Source organism: Panthera pardus, unplaced genomic scaffold, assembly GCF_024362965.1.
Source record: "Panthera pardus isolate Hobbes unplaced genomic scaffold, ASM2436296v1 HiC_scaffold_8, whole genome shotgun sequence".
Taxonomy (NCBI): Eukaryota; Metazoa; Chordata; class Mammalia; order Carnivora; family Felidae; genus Panthera; species Panthera pardus.
Genome location: NW_026527013.1, coordinates 32,156,108 through 32,174,568, shown reverse-complemented (window position 1 = coordinate 32,174,568; position 18,461 = coordinate 32,156,108). Strand labels below are relative to the sequence as shown.

The following is an 18,461-nucleotide window of genomic DNA, read 5'->3' as shown; positions in this document are numbered from 1 at the left end:
TTTTAGAGTCAGACTGAAGTGCTTTCCAATCCCAGCTCCCCCACCCCATCAGCTGTGGGGCCTTAATCAAGCAATTTAACCACAAACACCAGATCCTCTGCACCACAAGGAAACAAAAAACTAAGATTTGAGGGTGTTGTTTGTGTTGGGTTTGTTGGTATGACAGTGACTTTGCATCAGGGAACTGGCAACTGGGACAGTCATTCTTTGCAGAAAATGGACTCTGAAGCCTGAAGAACTATTAATTTTAACTTAGACAGATAAAGGTTTTCTATCTCATAATTTCCATTTGGAGTTTACTCCATCAGGCAGTAATTATTGAGGAGCCCAAGTTTTTTTTTTTTTTTTTTTCCAACGTAGAAGAAAACCAAACCCAAGGAAAATGAATGAAATGGATTTTATAGGCTTTTATCTGGGCTTTGAATGTGAAACAAGTCCACACACTTCTGCCTAGCTCCCTGCTTTCCCTATTCCAGGATGAACTCATGATGCAAATTCTTCCCCAAATGCAAAATTAATCACATGCATCAATTTTGTGACTGCAGCATCATTCAGAGAGGACAGTCCCTGGGGGTTTGTTACCTGAGCTGTGAATGGCATGTGGGTCATAGAATTGATGTTTCTAGATTGAGAAATGCTTCCTGTCCTTCCCTCCCCACGCACCCACCCCCCCCCTCCCAGGCCCCATTTTCTCTGGCAAAGCCAAGAATGGCAAGTATGTGTTAATGCTGCTGCTGAGTTCCCTCCCAAGCCCCAGAGGACATTGACACTCCATCATTGCCTTTTCTCGGGTAGAACCTGGATTAGTTTTAGAATCTTTTTGTGCCCAACTTTTTAGGAAGCCAGTACCAATCAATTGGCGTTGGCAGGAAGCATGAAACTATTTGCCATGTCTGCGTTAAGCCAATTGAATTGGCATGTCTCCGGCTTCCACGCCTGCCGCTTTCCTTAATGGGTTTTATTGTGCACGAACTTCACATTCCTTTATAATGATATACCTATGGGTTATATCATTCGTCAGCCGGACCCAAAAGGAGGGATGCCAAGACCCATAGTGAGCCTCTTATTAGAAAGCTTTTGGCCTCAAGTTTTGACACTTGACTGACTCTTTGTATTCACGATGCTATCATAACTTGGCCAAATTCTTGACTCTATAAATTGGCCTTTAACAGCTTATTAGGAATTCCAACTACTGTTTTCTAGCACCAACTATAGCACGTTCACAGCCTCTGCAATTCCAAAAAGTACACTTGACCCAGATCATGGCCCACTCTCCTTTTTTGTTTTGTTTTGTTTTGTTCTGTTTTTTTATACATTAAAGGCCCTTTGTATTAAATTGGGGGAGAATTCTGTTTTATGCTTCACTCTGCCTCGAACCATCCAGTAGGTTTTCTTGTGATCACCAGGATGTAGATTCTTACCCACAATGAAGATGTCAGTTAACTTTTTGCTCTTAGATGCATTCTTGTAGCAATGATGAGAGCTCAATCCTTTGGTGTTTGTTGACGTTCCCATCTTTGTCTCTTTGGCCTTAGGTTTAACATGCCTCATGATGACAACAACAAGTGCAAAGAGGAAGGAGTGAAGAGTCCCCAGCATGTCATGGCTCCCACATTGAACTTCTACACCAACCCCTGGATGTGGTCAAAATGTAGTCGAAAATATATCACTGAGTTTTTAGAGTAAGACTTAAACTTTCTTTTAAGCACGGGCTTCTAGTGTCTGGCCTCCATGTAGTGAACTCGTTGTGGGAAAGAAAATGTAGAGTCAAGCATTCCTTTTGAGTTGTTATTTTTGTTGACATTCCTGGGAGGAGGTAAAAAAAATACTCTGTGACATCTGTGCAGTTCTATCCTTGCCAGAGTTTTGAAGATTACAGACTGAGCTAAAGAAAAGGTCAGGATCTTAAAGAGAATATGTAAATGTTGCTTCATTCTTGGTAAAGATATGAAATCTGTTCAGGTCTTCGGGGAGGGACCATGATTGTGATTACACGATGAAGGAAGGCCACAAATATTTATGTGGTTGCAACTTAGTAATTTTGGCTTGGAAAGGGGGAGGGTGGTGAGATGACCCCAAAGAGGGTAATGTGGGTGTATGAAAATTACACAGACCTCCATGTTGTTGAATTGAGAACATTCTGTCTCTGTCTCTCTCTCTCTCTCTCTCTCTCTCTCTCTCCTTCTTTCCTCTCTTTTCTTGTTTTGTTTTTTAAGCTTCCTGCCAGGCAGTTCAGAGATCCAATTACATTATACAATATCCCTGTGTCACAGATTTATTGCTGTTCTCTCCCAGATGTACGAAAGGTTAAGTGATTGTCCAAGGTCACTGGGTGTATATTTCTTCAGCCACAGGGAAGAGGGGGCTTATTAATCAGAACTCACCAGGTGTGAATTTTCCAGAAGAGGTGTTTGCAGAAAAGTCAAAGAACCGGAGGGTTGCTGTTTTTTCTTTTTAACCAGATGATCTGAAGGGTTGCTTACTATGGTTGTAGGTTCACTCACTCATCTGTTCAGCAAACAATTACTAAAGACCTGTTGCTATAATGTTTAGAGCCCCACGTGCACATGAAAAAGATGTGCAAGCACCTAAGAAGCTTGCAGTCTATTGGAGACGATAGCAAATAATAATAGGTAATGGCCCCAAAATGTGATAAATGCTAGGAAAACTACATATTTCCTGCTGACTATATTGTATGGATAGCCAGCAGATCCACAAACAAGTATATGCCAAAAATAGAACTTCAGCTCCTGGAGTTTAGCCTGGGATATACAGAGTAAAGCACATTTGAAAAATAAACTCTCCGCTCTACCTTTAAAAGGCGGGATGGCCTTCACTTTCATCTGGAGCCTTTGACAGCCACATCTCATCCAGTGCTCTCACCATCTGTGTTTTTCTGCTTTCCATAGCACTGGTTACGGTGAGTGTTTGCTTAATGAACCTGAAGCCAGACGCTACCCTCTGCCTCCCCAACTGCCGGGCCTCCTTTACAACGTGAATAAACAATGTGAATTGATTTTTGGACCGGGTTCTCAGGTGTGCCCGTATATGGTAAGTGTGTGGGGCCATCTCTGCCCTCATCCCTTGATTCTGGACAGTTTTCTAACACTTTTACATTTTACTTACTTATTTTGAGAGAGGCAGAGACAGTCCGAGTGGGGGAGGTGCAGAGAGAAGGGGACAGAGAGAATCCCACGCAGGCCCTGTGCCACCAGTGCAGAGCCCAGTGCGGGGCTCGAACTCGCGAAACCACGAGATCATGACCTGAGCCGGAACCACAAGTCGGATGCCTGATCGACCGACGGAGCCACCCAGGCGCCCTGATTCTGGCATTTTTAATTCACAGTTTCCCACTGGCTTCTCAGTCTAACATCAGCCACTCATGGTAAACTTGAGAAGGGTCCACTGGCTGTTCAGGACAATAGTAATAGTGATGTTGGTGATCAAGTAGGAATAGTGCTTGCCGCTGGGTGGTACTTCACCTACACATTCTCATTACCCTGTCGTGGCAGCCCAAAAGAGAGATCCCCATTATCATTTTCATTTTTCACGTGGGACAGTGAGCTCAGAGAGGACGGGGTCACAGAGCTGGTGATGGCACAGCTCAGCCCTTTTCTCTCCTTACCTCTTTTCGTCTCCCCTGACTTGTCGGGGTGACCTTTACCACACAGAATCTTCTAGATTCGGTGAAGGCGGTTCATGAGGCAAACCTGTTCCCCGGTTCCTGCTTGTCAGGGCTGTGTCCCGTGACCGTGTGGGGCTTGAGATCATTTCTGGCGGTAGCTCAAGTGGTGGGTGTGGGATATTTTAATCTCTGTGCTGTGGGCACTTGGACCAATGCTATCCATCGGTTATCAGGGTGCAAGTGTGCTTCCATAAGGTACCCCCTTTCCTTCCTGTGGGAGTCTGTTTGGCTGTTTTGGAGGGACAGACTTCCAAGATAGCATGGTGAATTGGGAAACACGGGGATTCCAGGGAGATAGTAAAAATTTTTAGTAAAATTTGTCCATGATTATATTCCTTTCTGCATTACTCATGATGGCAAAGATTCCCCCTTTACACCATCTGAAGTCCTACCAGACGTCGAAATGTGTCTCACGGGCTGCCCTCTGAGCCTTTGGAATATTTTATCATTCATCATAGCAAGGAAAAAAAAAAAAAACAATCCCTTTCCAACCCACGCTCTCTCGCTGGCCAAACGTTAGTTGAAAGCAGTCCTTGCCTGGTCCCATAACGTCTAATCGCTGAATTTTTGTTTAACGGAATTGAGCAGATGCAGTGTAGACGGCTCTGGTGCCATAATGTGGACGGAGCGCACAAAGGCTGCCGGACTCAGCACACGCCCTGGGCAGACGGGACAGAGTGTGAGCCTGGAAAGGCAAGTAGCACCCCAATCCGTTCTTTTGTCTCGGGGCGGCAGAAACGGGCAAAACTGTAGCTGTCAGCTTGGTCGCCGTCGTTTAGAATAGAAGTTGATGCAGTGTGTTTTAGCATGCGTAATACCTTTTGGGGCCAGGAGGTTCAACTTTACATTTGAAAATTGTGAAGACTTACATTGCAGTGCAATAATGCTGCAAGACACAGAGCCATCATTATTGCCTCAATTTGAAAACCCCCCTTCTCTCATTTTAGCCTCCCTCAAATCCCAATATGCTTTTCAGTGTATGGGTACATTTAATGCGAGACGGTGTTCCTTTTTCTTTTCTCTCTTTTGCAGGAGGTGGCGGGGGGGTTGGGGCAATGGAAGGCTGTTTTTAAATTGATGGAGGGTCTTAAAATCAAAGAAACGCAGATATACCGTGAACTTATTTTGTTCACTAGTGGGATACCAGGATTGTCCCAGCCTGTGTTGGTCCCTTAAAGGAGCTGTGAGGTCGCTTGGGATATATCCAAATGCAGATTCTGAATTTGCACTTATTCCCACTTATCTGTTAATGACCAAACAAAATCTGCTACTCGTACAGCCCGGAAATAACGATGCATCCACACCCCTAGGAATATGATCAATGCCACCTTCTGCACTTGCTTTCCACTGCAAGAATAAAAAGTTAGTATATCAGTGATACCATCATCATCATCATCACAAAAAAATTGGCTACAAGAAGTTTTAGATCTAAACCTGATTTTATCCCTATGGAAATGGTGTCCTTTCACTCACCAATGATGCAGTCCTGGGACTATTTTCTGAGTCTCTTGTCATCCTTACATAGATTTTTTCCTGTCTTTTCTCTTCTTCCCACTGTCCACTTTCCTCACTTTTAATATTCTGTTCTTGGCTCATTTCATTTGCGTCTAGTTTCCCTTGTGGAATTAGTAGCCCTCAGGATGTGTCCATAGAAGAGGTCCTCAGAAATGACAGACTTGAACTCTCCCTTCCCTGATCTTCTAGATAGGGAATTTAAAAAAGAAGTGACTTGCCCCATGGTCACTCAGCTCATCAGGGCAGTGTCCCCATACACCCAAGCCCCTCCCCACCCTCTTTTCCTCCTCTGCTTTGTCTGAAGCGTCTACTATGGTGGCCATACCTCAGGCCCACTGAGCTCCTTTGGTCCCAGTGGTCAAGCAGGAAGACCGGTGGCTTCTTTACTCGTGTGTCAGGGTGGTTGTAAAGTTACACGAGCTGGCGAGTATGAAAGTTATTTGAAAAATTACAAAGTTCAGTACAAAAAATTAAAAATTACAATGAAGCTGATTTTATATCTGACTTACTTGGTGACTCTGTCAGCTCATGTTGTCGCTTCTTGATGGCTAAGGACCTCAGCCCTTGAGAATAGAGCTTTCCCCAATAACAACCTAACCAAAACTATATATGGACATGGGCACAGTAGCTTTTGCACCTTTCGTTAACTTCAAAAGACATGGCTGTCCTTGGCCAGAGAGAATTCTTCACTTTTTGCAGGACGTTTATCTCAACGTGTTGATGGCTGGAAGATCACAGGTTTGAGTGAGAATATGGTTCTCAGGTTTCCATTGATCCAGAGAGACCATTGATGCAAGTGGTTCCTAGATTGGACCTAGCTGACACCTTGGTTGGTTGGCTTGCGTTAGAGCCAGCTAACTATGTTGCTTAAATTGATGCTGTTTGATCCCAGAAAACTCACGGGTGCTATCCAGTGGTGGTCCTTAGTCAATCTGATGTACCCACCTGCTATGTCCATTTCTCATGCACGTTATCGCTGGAAAAACCGTAACAAAGAATTTTCAGTAATAGGATGACGTGGATTGTATTTAGTGATAGTGCCGCGAATGGGCTACCAACGTCAGCGTAGCATCGTGGCATCCCAGTCAACCCTGAAACACAAAAGAAGTTGGGAGGACATTTGTCGTATCTTTTTCTGATCTTCTGTTTTCGTAACAGAAGCAGAAGATAAGGGGTTGCAGGGTAATCTTATACCTGAGGGATGGGGAAACTTGGTAGATCTTTCAGAAGTCTTTTTCTATATATGCTTATGTTTAGCAAGAGCAAAAGACTTCAAGGCATTCCAGAGGGCAGGCTCAGAACACTCTCAGAGAAGCAACTATGCGGAGAACACGATAGGTAGCTGTTGGTTCTGTTTTAGAAAAAGTATGCAAGTCTAGCAGCTTTTATTAAAGATGCGGGCACGTGTGTGTTTGTTTCCCTGAAGAGCCTGTATGCATTTTGCATACACCGAAGATGGTGGATTTGTTGGCGTAGAAATCCTTGGTGTTCTTCTTTCCTCCATTTTGTTTTGTTTTCTTAGAATTAGCAGTAAAACCATATGCCTTTTCTCCAGCCGATTCCGACTCCCTTTGCGGTGGGGTTAATTTCTTGTTTCTTTCTCTTCTTTCTGCCCTGCTCCCTCAGCAGTGATCTGTCTTGAGCCGCTGACACAATGTTATTTTGATGAATGACTCTAATTGTCTTTATTTTCTCCATTCTCTTGTTAAGTCCATTAACATTTCATGTTAACCCTTTTTGTGAGTCTGAGGTATGAAACTCTGGTTTTAAGTCTCCTTAGGACAAAATTGACCTACCTCTTCCAACCTCTCAAAAAAGATGCATTTATATAAACTGTCGTTTAAATGGTCCTGGATACCTTTAAAAAAGGCTGACTATATTTTGGCTTGGATTCCACCAGCCGCTTAGCACTTTGTTATGAAGTAATGGCTCTTCCACTATGTAATTATTTGTCGAATTTGCCTGGTGAAATAGAGTCTCTTGGGACATATCTGCCAAACAGCTCTGATTTCCAGGCACTTCTCCTATTCCTGTTGTTGTTGTTGTTGTTGTTGTTGTTGTTGTTTTCAATAAGCTTTGTACCCAATGTGGGATTTGAACTCAAGACCCCTGAGATCAAGAGTCACATGCTCTTTGGATTGAGCCAACCAGGTGCCCCACTTCTCCTGTTATTCTAAGGTTCTTCTTCTCCTTCCCTTCCTGCGCATCTGTGATCACATCAGTAAGGAATATTTGATTTGCAGATCAGTTTTTAATTGTAAGTATAGGAATTTCTCATTATTTTGTAGAATTTGTAAAACCTGTTTTTAGCAGCTGGCCTTGAGGGCTGGATTTGAGAGTCATCAGCTAAGACCCCATTTGTCTATTAATTAAGATTTTGTTTAGGTCACATCCAATGATAGTAATGTAAGCAAATTGGCCCTTTTTTCTGACACATACAAAAAAATTAGTCCCGAACTAGACAGGTTATAGAACTGTTGTGGCAGCTCCACAAATCATCAGGCAGAGACGTAGGTTCCTAACGTCTTCCTGTTCTGCTCTCATATGCAAATGAATTTCCTCCTCAAGATCACAGAATGGCTGCAGCGACTCCAGCCATCAAGTGGGAGTTCCAGGCAGAATGAAGCCAAGGGGCAGGGGACAAAGGGGCAGAAAGACCTTCCCAGGAATATCACCCAATGAAGTCTGCTGACTTCTCTGATCTGTGCAAGAATCTGCAGATTCTTTTACCAAGGATATAGGAGAGAATGGATATTGGGTAGGCAGCTTGGGGTCTCGGCCTCACTTAACTATGTCATTAATCTTGCCTTTTTACAATTTTTTTTTCTCTATTTAATGTCAAAAATTATTTCCATTTGCTCGCCATCGGGAAGGCAGCATATGTGTCACAGTTAAGAGTTGTATAAATGTTTGTCATTATCTTACTAACTTTATTTAGTCAGGTCCCCTGACTTACACAGCTGGGTACTGGGTGCTTTAGATACACTGTCTCTAGTGTTATACTCACGACAACTTTGCAGGTTGGTGTCCGTTTTCAGCTGTGGAAACAGAGTCAGGGACTCACCTAGGGTCGCAGAGTGAGTTTGTGGTAGAGCCCCGCTCACCACGAGACCATTGGCCTTCCAAGCTTTGTCTTTCTAAGACCTGCACCGTCTGGCATGGCAGCCAGTAGCCGCACATGGCTAATGAGCCCTTCACATGTCAGTCCTAACCTGAGATGTGCTTAAGAGAAAACATGCAGCAGGTGTTGAAGACCGAGTATGAGAAAAAGAGTGCAAAAAACCTAATTGTGCCTTGATTGCACACAGAAGTAATACTATTCAGATGCTTTGAGCTAAGTAAAAACATATTAAAATTCAGTTTTCTTTTTACTTGCTTTAAGGTGGCTTCTAGATATTAAAAACCTTTCCTTAAGTGTGTGGCTTCTGGTACATTCTCATTGGATGGTGGTGCTCTAGACCAAGCTACTACCTCTCTCCTTTATTTGTATGTGTGTACGTTCCAATAAACGTTCAAGAGCCTCGTGGAGACAAATCCAAAATGATTTCGGGAAGTGCCATTGTCCCTCTTCCTCCGCCCGCCTTTCTCGGGTCCAGAGTCGCCCAGAGTTCTCTGCACAACGTTTTAAGCCTCTGCCACACAGCCCAGGGAAAGGGAGCAATCCTCAGATGCTCGAAGAGAATAATTACGAGGGAGAAGGCGCTGCAAAGTAGAGAAAGCCTAAGTGCACCCTTTGAGTCATTGTTGGCTGAGCCTTCTGTGTGGCCGCCCTGTTCAGTCTGGGACCTTCCCCTGCATCTTATTTGTCGTCCATTTTCCCAGCACGCTCCCCCCCCCCACCCACCCCCCGGCCCCGGCCTCGGTGGGCCTCTGCCTCTGCCCTCCCTGCAGATAAATCACGGCAGCCAGCCACCACCAGCTCCACTTCAGAGATCTGAGCAAGCTGCGGGGCATCACCCTCCTGCCGCCACTGCAGCCAGCGCTTTGTCCGCTGCTCCGTGACCTCGCTTTGTGTCAGGGCCTCACACCCCAACAATGGCAGAGGGTTGAAATGGGCTTCTCGAATCCCTTGTCCTGCTGAGGAGTTTTATTCTGTTTGGTTTTGTTTTAAGCATCATGGCCTTCTTCCTGCTGCAGGCTGGAGAAGCTGAAACCATTAGTAACAAAAAAAGCAATAAAGTTTAGGGCTCTCTGGAATATGTCCATTTTGCTCTAGTCTCATCCTGTGTGCTTTGGTGGAGGGAGTTTATAGGAATCCTCTAACGTGCTTTTTTTTTTTTCTCTGCCACTTAATTAAAATTGGCTTTTCAAATCTGCGGGGAGCAATAAAACATATTTTACCAGGCTCACAGCACCTTTGAGCCTTCTTAATGGACATTTGCTCTGCAAACCCAGTAACTCACTTTGGCCCCGTCTGCAGCCAGTCTGCCCGCTTCCTCTCCTCACTTTTCCAAATAGACTAATTGAGCGCTTTGAGCCTGGCCACTGGAGTTACCCTGAGAGCCTGGAACCAACCACTCATTGGTTAGTTTTATTCAAGCAAGTGGTAAATGAAGACATGGCCTAAAATCAATAAGGACGAGATTAAAATCCCGACGGTTTTCATTATTCACGTAGATGATGAAATGGCAGCGTTTCAAACTAGCATGTGGCGGGAGAGGTGGGGTGGGGGGGGTGAAGTATGCCATATAATCAAAAGGACAGTGGGTACTATCACGTCTCCAGCACCGAGCTCTCCCTCACTGTTCCCCTTATTAAACACAGCACTGCAAGTTTGGATTTTGTGTTCCCAAAGAAATGGAGGTCCCTGTGACTGATGGATCCTGGGGAAGTTGGAGTCACTTTGGAACCTGCTCAAGAACGTGTGGAGGGGGCATCAAAACTGCCATTCGTGAGTGCAACAGACCAGAGTAAGTCCTAGAACTCCTTGCTGTCATTATTGGGATGGCCCAATGGGAGCCCTCTGGAAGGGAATCGTTCGGCTGGAAGCAGATGGAAAACTCTTTCCCTGGTAGAGAGTAAGTGCCTTTCTAGGGCTGCGTAGACTGGTGGTATCCAATCAGTTTATTCCCGGGCACTGTCCTCTGAAGCATTAGTTTCTCCCACCATCCTCCATTAAGACTTCGGTCTACCCCAGTAGATGCTTTTTGTGTTGGTTGGTCTGTTTAACAGTTTGACAGTCAGGCATATCTCCCTGCCTCCAGAGCTTAGTATAGCTGGCCAATGAAGGGAAACAGGTTTTCCTGAGGAAATGAAGAAACTGGACATTTCCATCCAGATTGTAGGTAACTTGTACCCTTTCCTGTTAGCTACTGAGATGTTGGACAGGGCACACGGAGCCCCATGGTGATAGCAGACTCTAAGGGACTGAGAACCTCAAGTCAGGAATTACTTTTAGAATCGAGTTAGTTGTTTTACGAGGAAGACACCGAAGGCCCATCCTACAACTAGACAGTATACAGCCTGGGAGTATCCTGCCTTTCAGGATAATTCTCCTTATGTGACCAACCTAGCCTTGTAGCACATGTTCAAATGAAGTTGATTTTTTTTCCCCCCGCATCTAGCCCAGGAGGCGTGCGTATTTATAAGTAGATTTTAAAAAATCAGATTTTGATGATAAGGAATGACATCAAATTTTGTGTGACTCCAAGATGTGTCAAATCTGAAGGACTAGAAGCTAATACATCACGTTATTGCCATCAAACCTGTATAGGCTAGGGGGCCGAGAAGTCTTCGTAGACTAGTAATAGTTTTTAGGTGTATACACCGATAACCATATTTAAGAACCAGCTGTCTTGGGATTAGGTAAAGTGATTTCATCCGGTAGTATTCATTTCTTTTTCACAGACTGTGTTGGGGTAGCCAACTGAATTGTAGACAGAAGCACACAGGTACAACAGTGACGTGGGTGCCGTATATTAGGGTAGCGTAGCACGGTGTATATTGATGTATGTATATACTGGTATGGTATGATAGAGTTGTATAAGAAGGTGGTAGAAACCACGGACAGGTGCTCCTCAGACTTAGCTGGTTGTTCACAGGTAGGAAAGGGGCCTCGTGTTGGCAAAGCATCCAGTTTTTTCATAAGAAAAATCTGAATCGGGGAGCCTGGGTGGCTCAGTCGGTTGAGCATCCAGCTTCGGCTCAGGTCATGATCTCGCAGTCTGCGAGTTCTTGCCCTGCGTCGGGCTCTGTGCTGACGGCTCGGAGCCTGAAGCCTGCTTCCGATTCTGTGTCTCCCTCTGTCCCTCTGTGCCCCTTCCCTGCTCATGCTCTGTCTCTCTCTCTCTCCCTCAAAATAAATAAACATTAAAAAAATTTTTTAAAAAAAAGGAAAATCTGAATTGTGTTCACCAGTAAAGAACGTACCTTTAGGCCACTGTTGCCAGCCGTGGCCTAATAAATACTCATTCGTGCAAATCACAAATGACAATCCATTTGTTTCCCTTTATTTCTGTCCACAGTCCAACCTTTATTTCATGTCCATGTGATATTAGCCTCTGTAAAGACAACTAAAGAGCTCTAAGACACAGACTGTAGTCTGTAGCTATGGGTATAAAGAGTAAACAGTAGATGATCAATAGAGTCTATAGTTTCTGTTAGTTATTTAAGTAATAGCTTAAACCAAGTACATGCTTTCAAAAAATTCAGACACAGAACGATACGAAATAAAAAAAATCTGTCATCATCATTCCTCCCTCCCACCTACTCCCCGCAAGAAATCACCGGGGAAAAATGATTTGACGTGCATCACTTTGGACTTTTAAAAAAGATTTGTCATGTAATATGTATTATATGAAATAAGTATCCTGTAGATATAAAATAAGGATCATATTATATATAGTGTTCCACTACTTGCTTCTTTCAAGTCAATTACCAATCTTAGCTGTTGGTATTATTGAAGCTTTAGAATAAAGCATTTGAAGCTAATAGCAAATAGGACACATTTTTTTTTTAAAAATTAAGAACTATGCAGTAGCTACATGGAGCCACATTATTACCATCTTCGTGAGCTGTTACTGTCGTGAGGATATGACTGTTGCCAACAGTAGGCATTTCTGAAATGGTGACTCAAGAATACGTCGTTGAAAAGAAGTGTTTGGTCTTTTTTTTTTTTTTTTAAGTCTTCGAGCAGTTCTAGAGGTAATGTAGAAAGTGGAGAGAGATAAATCACTTCATAATTGGAACGAGCCAGACAAAGAAAATCACCCAGCGTAAAGATCTCAGCAGGAAAGGATCTCGAGCTTCCAAGTGAAGCAAAGATCCGTGCATTCACAAGTTAGGGGCTGATCATTAAAGACTTCAATTAGAGGTCCTTGTCCTTGCTGTTTGCTATGGGAGGTTTTAAAAGAATACAATCCCCCCAGTTGACTGTCAGCCCTGACACCATTTCATGAAAGAGCTTCCAAGTTATTTGCACTTTGGGATGTCCCTGTGAATTGAGGAAGGAGTCTGCCTCCGAAAACTTTGAGGAAGTCAGTTTGACGAGAGAAAGGGACACAGAACAGGGAAAATCAGATCCAAATCTCAGTTTGAAAGCTCGTTCAGAGAAACTCACAGAGCAGATGGTTCATTATGCAGGGATCAGTAGTAGTTGCTTCTGACTCTCAAGGCGTTTGAGGGAAGTGGTGCCCCCGGAGCTGGCAACCTGCCTCTTCCCGGGTTGAGGAGCCCTTTGAATATAATGTAGAGCCCCATTTTTAGTCCAAGGTATGTCTCTATTAAGACCCTGAGTTGCTTTTATTTTTTATTTTTTTTCACAGTATTCATGTGATTCAAGAACGTATTTAACATCCATACTTTGCGCTGTACTTTTAGGGTTGTTTCCCTTGAAAGCGTAAAAGTTACAAAAGAGAAATAGCCTTGTCCTACACAGGGGATAACGGCATACTCGTGAACAAGCTGTAGAAACCAGATGCTTTCTGATTTTGGTCAAAAGGTATTTGGTCTCCACTAGTAGGCGGTCCTGCTGATTTGCCATCATGGGAATAGGGCCCTAATATTTTGTCTTTAAATGTTTTATTTATTTTTTAATCCCATCTTTGACCCATGCCCTGTAGATAAGAGCTTATGTTCTGGTTTGTAAACCCAGTCCCAGTTTACGTCTGTTGTCCAGGAGAAGTTATTCATAGCTACCCTTTACATTCTCTAAGTGTCCTGAATTGAACAATTAATTACATGATCACCCAATCATATCTATAAGAAACATGTAATACAGTAAAACCTAAAATCATAACTGCCAAAAGCATAACTTAGGGTACCTAAACAAGGCCACCGTTGGAACTAGAAGTCGCATGTATGAGGCCATTGGGCCCTACACTTGTTATTTTGTGCTCTGAATTGACTCTGAGTTTCCTAGTAGCTAGAAAAAAAAAAATGTATACAGTTTTTACAGTCCATCAAAAAAAAAAAAAAATTGTCCCGGTTCTTTGGGAAAGAACTGGTGCTTCCCTTCCCTCTTCTGGTGCTTCTGTTTTGCTTTTAAGTTAGGAGGTAAGTTAAATTAAAAACTAAGAAACTCATAGGTGTGAGGAAAAGACTGTGAACTAGATATTTTCCCATTTAGGCTTTCACCATAGTAACTGCTTATGAAATCTGGCATACGAGCAAGGTAATAGATGTCTATTTCATCTAAGGAAACGAATTGCTCATTTGGCTGGAAAGAGTTGCAGCAACGTTTTTTTTTTTTTTTTTCTTCAGGCACTGAGTTGGGTGAGCGTATTTCAAAATTCAAGAATTAGTTGCTGTGGGAAAGCTATTAACTAATGAATGAATAAAGATATCCAGGCCTTTAGACTGCTCTATTTGGAAGGATCATTAATGATTGCAAGTATAGCTCTCCGGCCCAACCCGTCTAATCCCTGAATAGCCTTTCAGCGTCCACTGCGGTTGTCCATTAGACCTCTTCCCAAAACCCTCCCAGCATAGGAAACACACTACCTTCTGGGGCTGCCTGTCGAATTGTTAGAAATTCCTTCCCTGTGCTAACCCTAATCGGCCTGCTGCAATTCATTTTAAGTGTTCACAGAAGCTGAGATTTCTGTTCAAACCCATTTGCCGACCAAAATTTAGCTTTCCTGGAGGGTGAACGGACGTGTGGTGATCTTTGCAAAAATTCCTTCATAGCTTTGGCCATGCAGTATCATGAATTTTCTTTGTATACGAATAGGCGTGGTTGTGTAATATGTGCCTGAAAGGAAGATTCAGCTCAGCTGTGCTGAATATAGTTACTTTCATAGTAATTAACCTAGCAGTTTCATTAAGTCCTTTCCATCTGTATTTGACCTGCAATGTTTGAAAGGATCTTAATAGCAGGAAAATGTGGTTAATATTATTTTTTTAATTAATTAATTAATTTTTTTAACATTTTTATTTATTTCTGAGAGACAGAGAGAGACAGAGCATGATTGGGGGAGGGGCAGAGAGAGAAGGGGAGACACAGAATCTGAAGCAGGCTCCAGGCTCTGAGCTGTCAGCTGTCAGCACAGAGCCCGACATGGGGCTCGAACCCACAAACCATGAGCTCATGACCTGAGCTGAAGTCGGAGGCTCAACCGACCGAGCCACCCAGGCGCCCCGTGGTTAATACTATTTTTTAAAGCTGCATTTCCTCTAATTTTTATTTTTTGTCTACATGGAAAAAAAAAAAAATACTCCCATCCAGCGAAGTTATTAAATTACAGCATGAATTTTTTCCATGCTGAAAGGTAAGTTAGGTTGGCTACAGCCTTCCCCGTTACACAGTCATTGCAAATCAGGCAGAGGTACTCTGGGATAAGAGAAAAGGCACATGTTCTGAGAGGGCAAATTTAAGTTTGTTGATAAAATATAATCTGTCTTTACATAAAAAATAGCAGAGTCACAGAATGAGTCTTGATACAGAAAGAGGCCTGTCTCAAGAGAGGAAGCCGAGGAAAGACACCAGATCATGAGCTTTGAATCCGGGAGACCTGCATTGGTCCATCGACCAGCAGTTCTCACCTGATGGACATGTCACCTTGCCAGGTTACCTCACACTTCGGAAACAATTTCAAACAAGCCTTCAGGAGCAAGGCTGCCACTACCTGCCTCACAGCACGGCTGGACACGGTCACAGAAAGTGGCATGGTGCCTTGCATGCCTCAGGGCAGACCTTTACCGTAAAGGAACATGTTTGCCACAAAACACTCAGTAAGTGTTTCAGACTTGAGGATCAGAGCGTCTGTGACCCAGCTATTCAACCTTGCTGATACAGTGAGAGACAGACACCCACGACATGTAAAGGGTTGAGTGTGGCTGCATGCCAACTAAAACTTATTTATGGATATTACTCTTTGAATTTCATCTAACTCTTATGTGTCTCAAAATATGTTTTATATTTTCTTAAATTTTTATTTTTTATTCATTTAATCAAATTTTTTCATGTTTATTTTTGAGAGAGAGAGAGAGAGAGAGAGATTGAGCAGGGGAGGGGCAGGGACAGGAAGACCCAGAATCCAAAACAGGCTCCAGGCTCCGAGCTGTCAGCACAGAGCCTGGTGTGGGGCTCGAACCCACAAATGGTGAGATCACGACCTGAGCCGAAGTCAGAACCTTAACCGACTGAGCCACCTAAGCACGCTTTTCCTTAAGTTTTTAAAATAGAAAAGCCATTCTTATCTCACAGCCAGGGAAGGACAGGAAGTGGACAGGATTTGGTCCACAGGCTGTGGTTGGCAGGCTCTTGTAATAGCTAAACATTTACAGTGTGGCAGGCCTTGTTCAAGTGCTTTGAATGTATTAACCCAGCTGACCCTCGCTTACCCTGATGAACTAGATACTAGGATCATCTCCCTTTTACAGATAGGGAAACTGATCCTTCAAAAGATTAAGCAACTTGCCCAAGACTGCACCATTATTAAGAGGCAGGCCTGGGATTCAAACCCTCTGTTTCCACAGTCCCCACCTATGACCCTCAGCAACACTGCCTCTCCCATGGAGTGTTTTCTGTGTGTTGTTTTTTCAAAATGTCATTTATAAAAGTAAGTCAGTGAATGCTGTTTGCCACTCGATAGTGGTCAAAAGCAAACGTCCCTTTCCTCTGAAGGGAAACTACCTGTAAGTATGTATTATTCACAGCCCAAAAAACTGCTACATGTGGGCCGTTTCCGGGGTGCATTAAGACTTGTTGTATAAGAGAGCCAAAAGAAAAGAACCAACTTTTGAAAATTTAATTTCAAAGAGAAAAATGAGCTACTGTCAGGCGATAAATAAACGATTAATCCTGCATAGTCAGTGGGCCTTTTAAGAAGATTCCACAAAGATCATTTCAATCTGAGGAAAAATTGCAAGAGGTCTTACATGTAGCACATTTAAAATGTGTTTCACCTGAACAGGTATATGGGCCTGATCTGTTACTCATGTATCATCTGTGATATTGTGTGCATGGGACTAGGGCGTCTTGGTACTTACAGAAGAGCTGGGAATTCAGGAAGCCAAGGCTCTATCTCTAAATGGCACCAAAAAAGGAAGGAAAAAAAGAAAAAAGTCTTGACCATAGTTCCTGGATAATGTAGCAGAAAGAGCACAGAGAAGAACCCAGGGAATTTAGAATTCTAGTCCTATCTCTTCTCTTTTTTTATCTGTGTGATCATGACAAAGTACTTGACTTCTCTGAACTTCCTGTTGCTCGATATAAAAATACTGCCACTGCCTTACCCTTGGGCAAGATAGGAGTGTATTTTAGGGAGTCAAGTGCACAGTGGAGCTAGAAAGCATATGGGCTTAATTGTGTTTCACGGAGAAACAAGGAGACACAGTTATTGTTGGGTTAGGTGCCATGTTGTATCCCTAGATACAGTTTTCTTTGTGATAAATAACTCAATATTTATCCGCCTCCTTACTAAACTTCCCAGATTCTGAGCTTTTCATGGCAGGTGTACAATACCATCTCTGTTCTACATGCAGGATGGAGCTCAGAGAGGCCAGGTAGCGCCCACAAAGGTGTCCAGTGTGTGGCTGCAAAGCCCATGCTCCTCCCTTAGTCTCCGCATGGGAGCACGTTGCGACAGTGTCATGGCGGGTGGCCCTCCCTGACGCTTGGTGCTCTGCAGGAGCAGTGAGTCCTGCCTTCACGCTGAACACCATGTCTTAGCGCAGATTCGGTACTCAAAGTGCACGGTTGGATCAGATTAGGTTGGGGGTGCTGACATATTAGCACAGTAGCTAACGTTTTCAGCATCTACTATTTGTGCTCATTTTAGACAAGGGGGCAACTGATACTCGGGGGCTGAGAACTTCAGAACTTCATCTAAAGTCATGCACTGAGGGTAGGGTCGGGACTGGAACCCAGCTCTAGCTCCAGAGCCTTACCTGTTCTGTTGGACCGGCTCTTGTTGTATAAATGGGCACGGATGTCTTTCCCATTCACCCAGGTCCCAGCTTAACAAAACAAAACAAAAACCCCTTTGTATGCTCCAAATTGCCCTGAAAGATTCATTTTAAAGAAGAAAAGTGGAAAACTTTCTTTCCGTTTCAGAGATGTCCGTAGCGTAGCTGCGAAATCCGACCTGCTCCAGCCCTGGGTGGGCGAGCCCAACTTCCTACGATTCTCTGATCTTCCCGTTTCCATGATGAACTTGGCAAGCTGTGGACTGCTAGGAGAAACGTTGTATAATTTAGTCATTGGGTCACATCTGGAAAATACATGTACATTTGAATTTCATCTAATTCGGGGTTGCATGTCGAGATGAAATTTACACTCTGGTGCTGTGCAAGGCACCCTCCGTGCTCTCGTCACACAAAAGTTAATGAAACCAGTCTGCTCTTCCTGCTTCTCCTATTAAGTTAGTCACAATATGGGGATGTTCCTTTTACTCCGTCTCACTTGTGAGACAAAACAAAGAAAAACAATGGTTGTGAGGGTGGAGAGAAGGAGGGAGGGAGGGAGAGAATGAATGTAAGTAAAATAACACAGGTTTTAGGCCGGTCTCCTGTGAGACTGTCATGTTACAAAAAGTAGACAGGGAGCATTCCAATGGTTCATCTGGGCCTTTTACCTTCCACATTTTGAAAACCAAAGGACTGCATTTTCAGGAGAGAGGACAGATCATTGCCCAACAGATCCCAGGCTTTGTATTTCAAACTCGAAGTTACGTGCTCTAACGTTTCATCTTCAGCACTGCCTTACTCAATAACCCCTTCCCGTTTTTATAGATGGAGGGGCTGAGGCTTCTGGAGGCTAAGTGACTTGCCCAAGGTCATACACTTCATGGTAATGAAGGCAGAATGCACACGCAGATTT

At 43.6% G+C, this 18,461-nt stretch overlaps 1 protein-coding gene across 3 annotated transcripts in view; it reads left to right on the top strand.

Annotated features, from left to right (window-relative positions):
* The window catches only part of ADAMTS9 (ADAM metallopeptidase with thrombospondin type 1 motif 9), a 161,907-nt gene that overhangs the window by 34,516 nt on the left and 108,930 nt on the right, over positions 1-18,461 (top strand). For all 3 annotated transcript variants that reach the window (XM_019469804.2, XM_019469803.2, XM_019469801.2), the window contains 4 exons: positions 1,536-1,682; positions 2,910-3,051; positions 4,274-4,378; positions 9,965-10,110. In XM_019469804.2, coding sequence (XP_019325349.2) covers positions 1,536-1,682; positions 2,910-3,051; positions 4,274-4,378; positions 9,965-10,110 — 540 coding nt within the window. The remainder of the gene's footprint in view (positions 1-1,535; positions 1,683-2,909; positions 3,052-4,273; positions 4,379-9,964; positions 10,111-18,461) is intronic.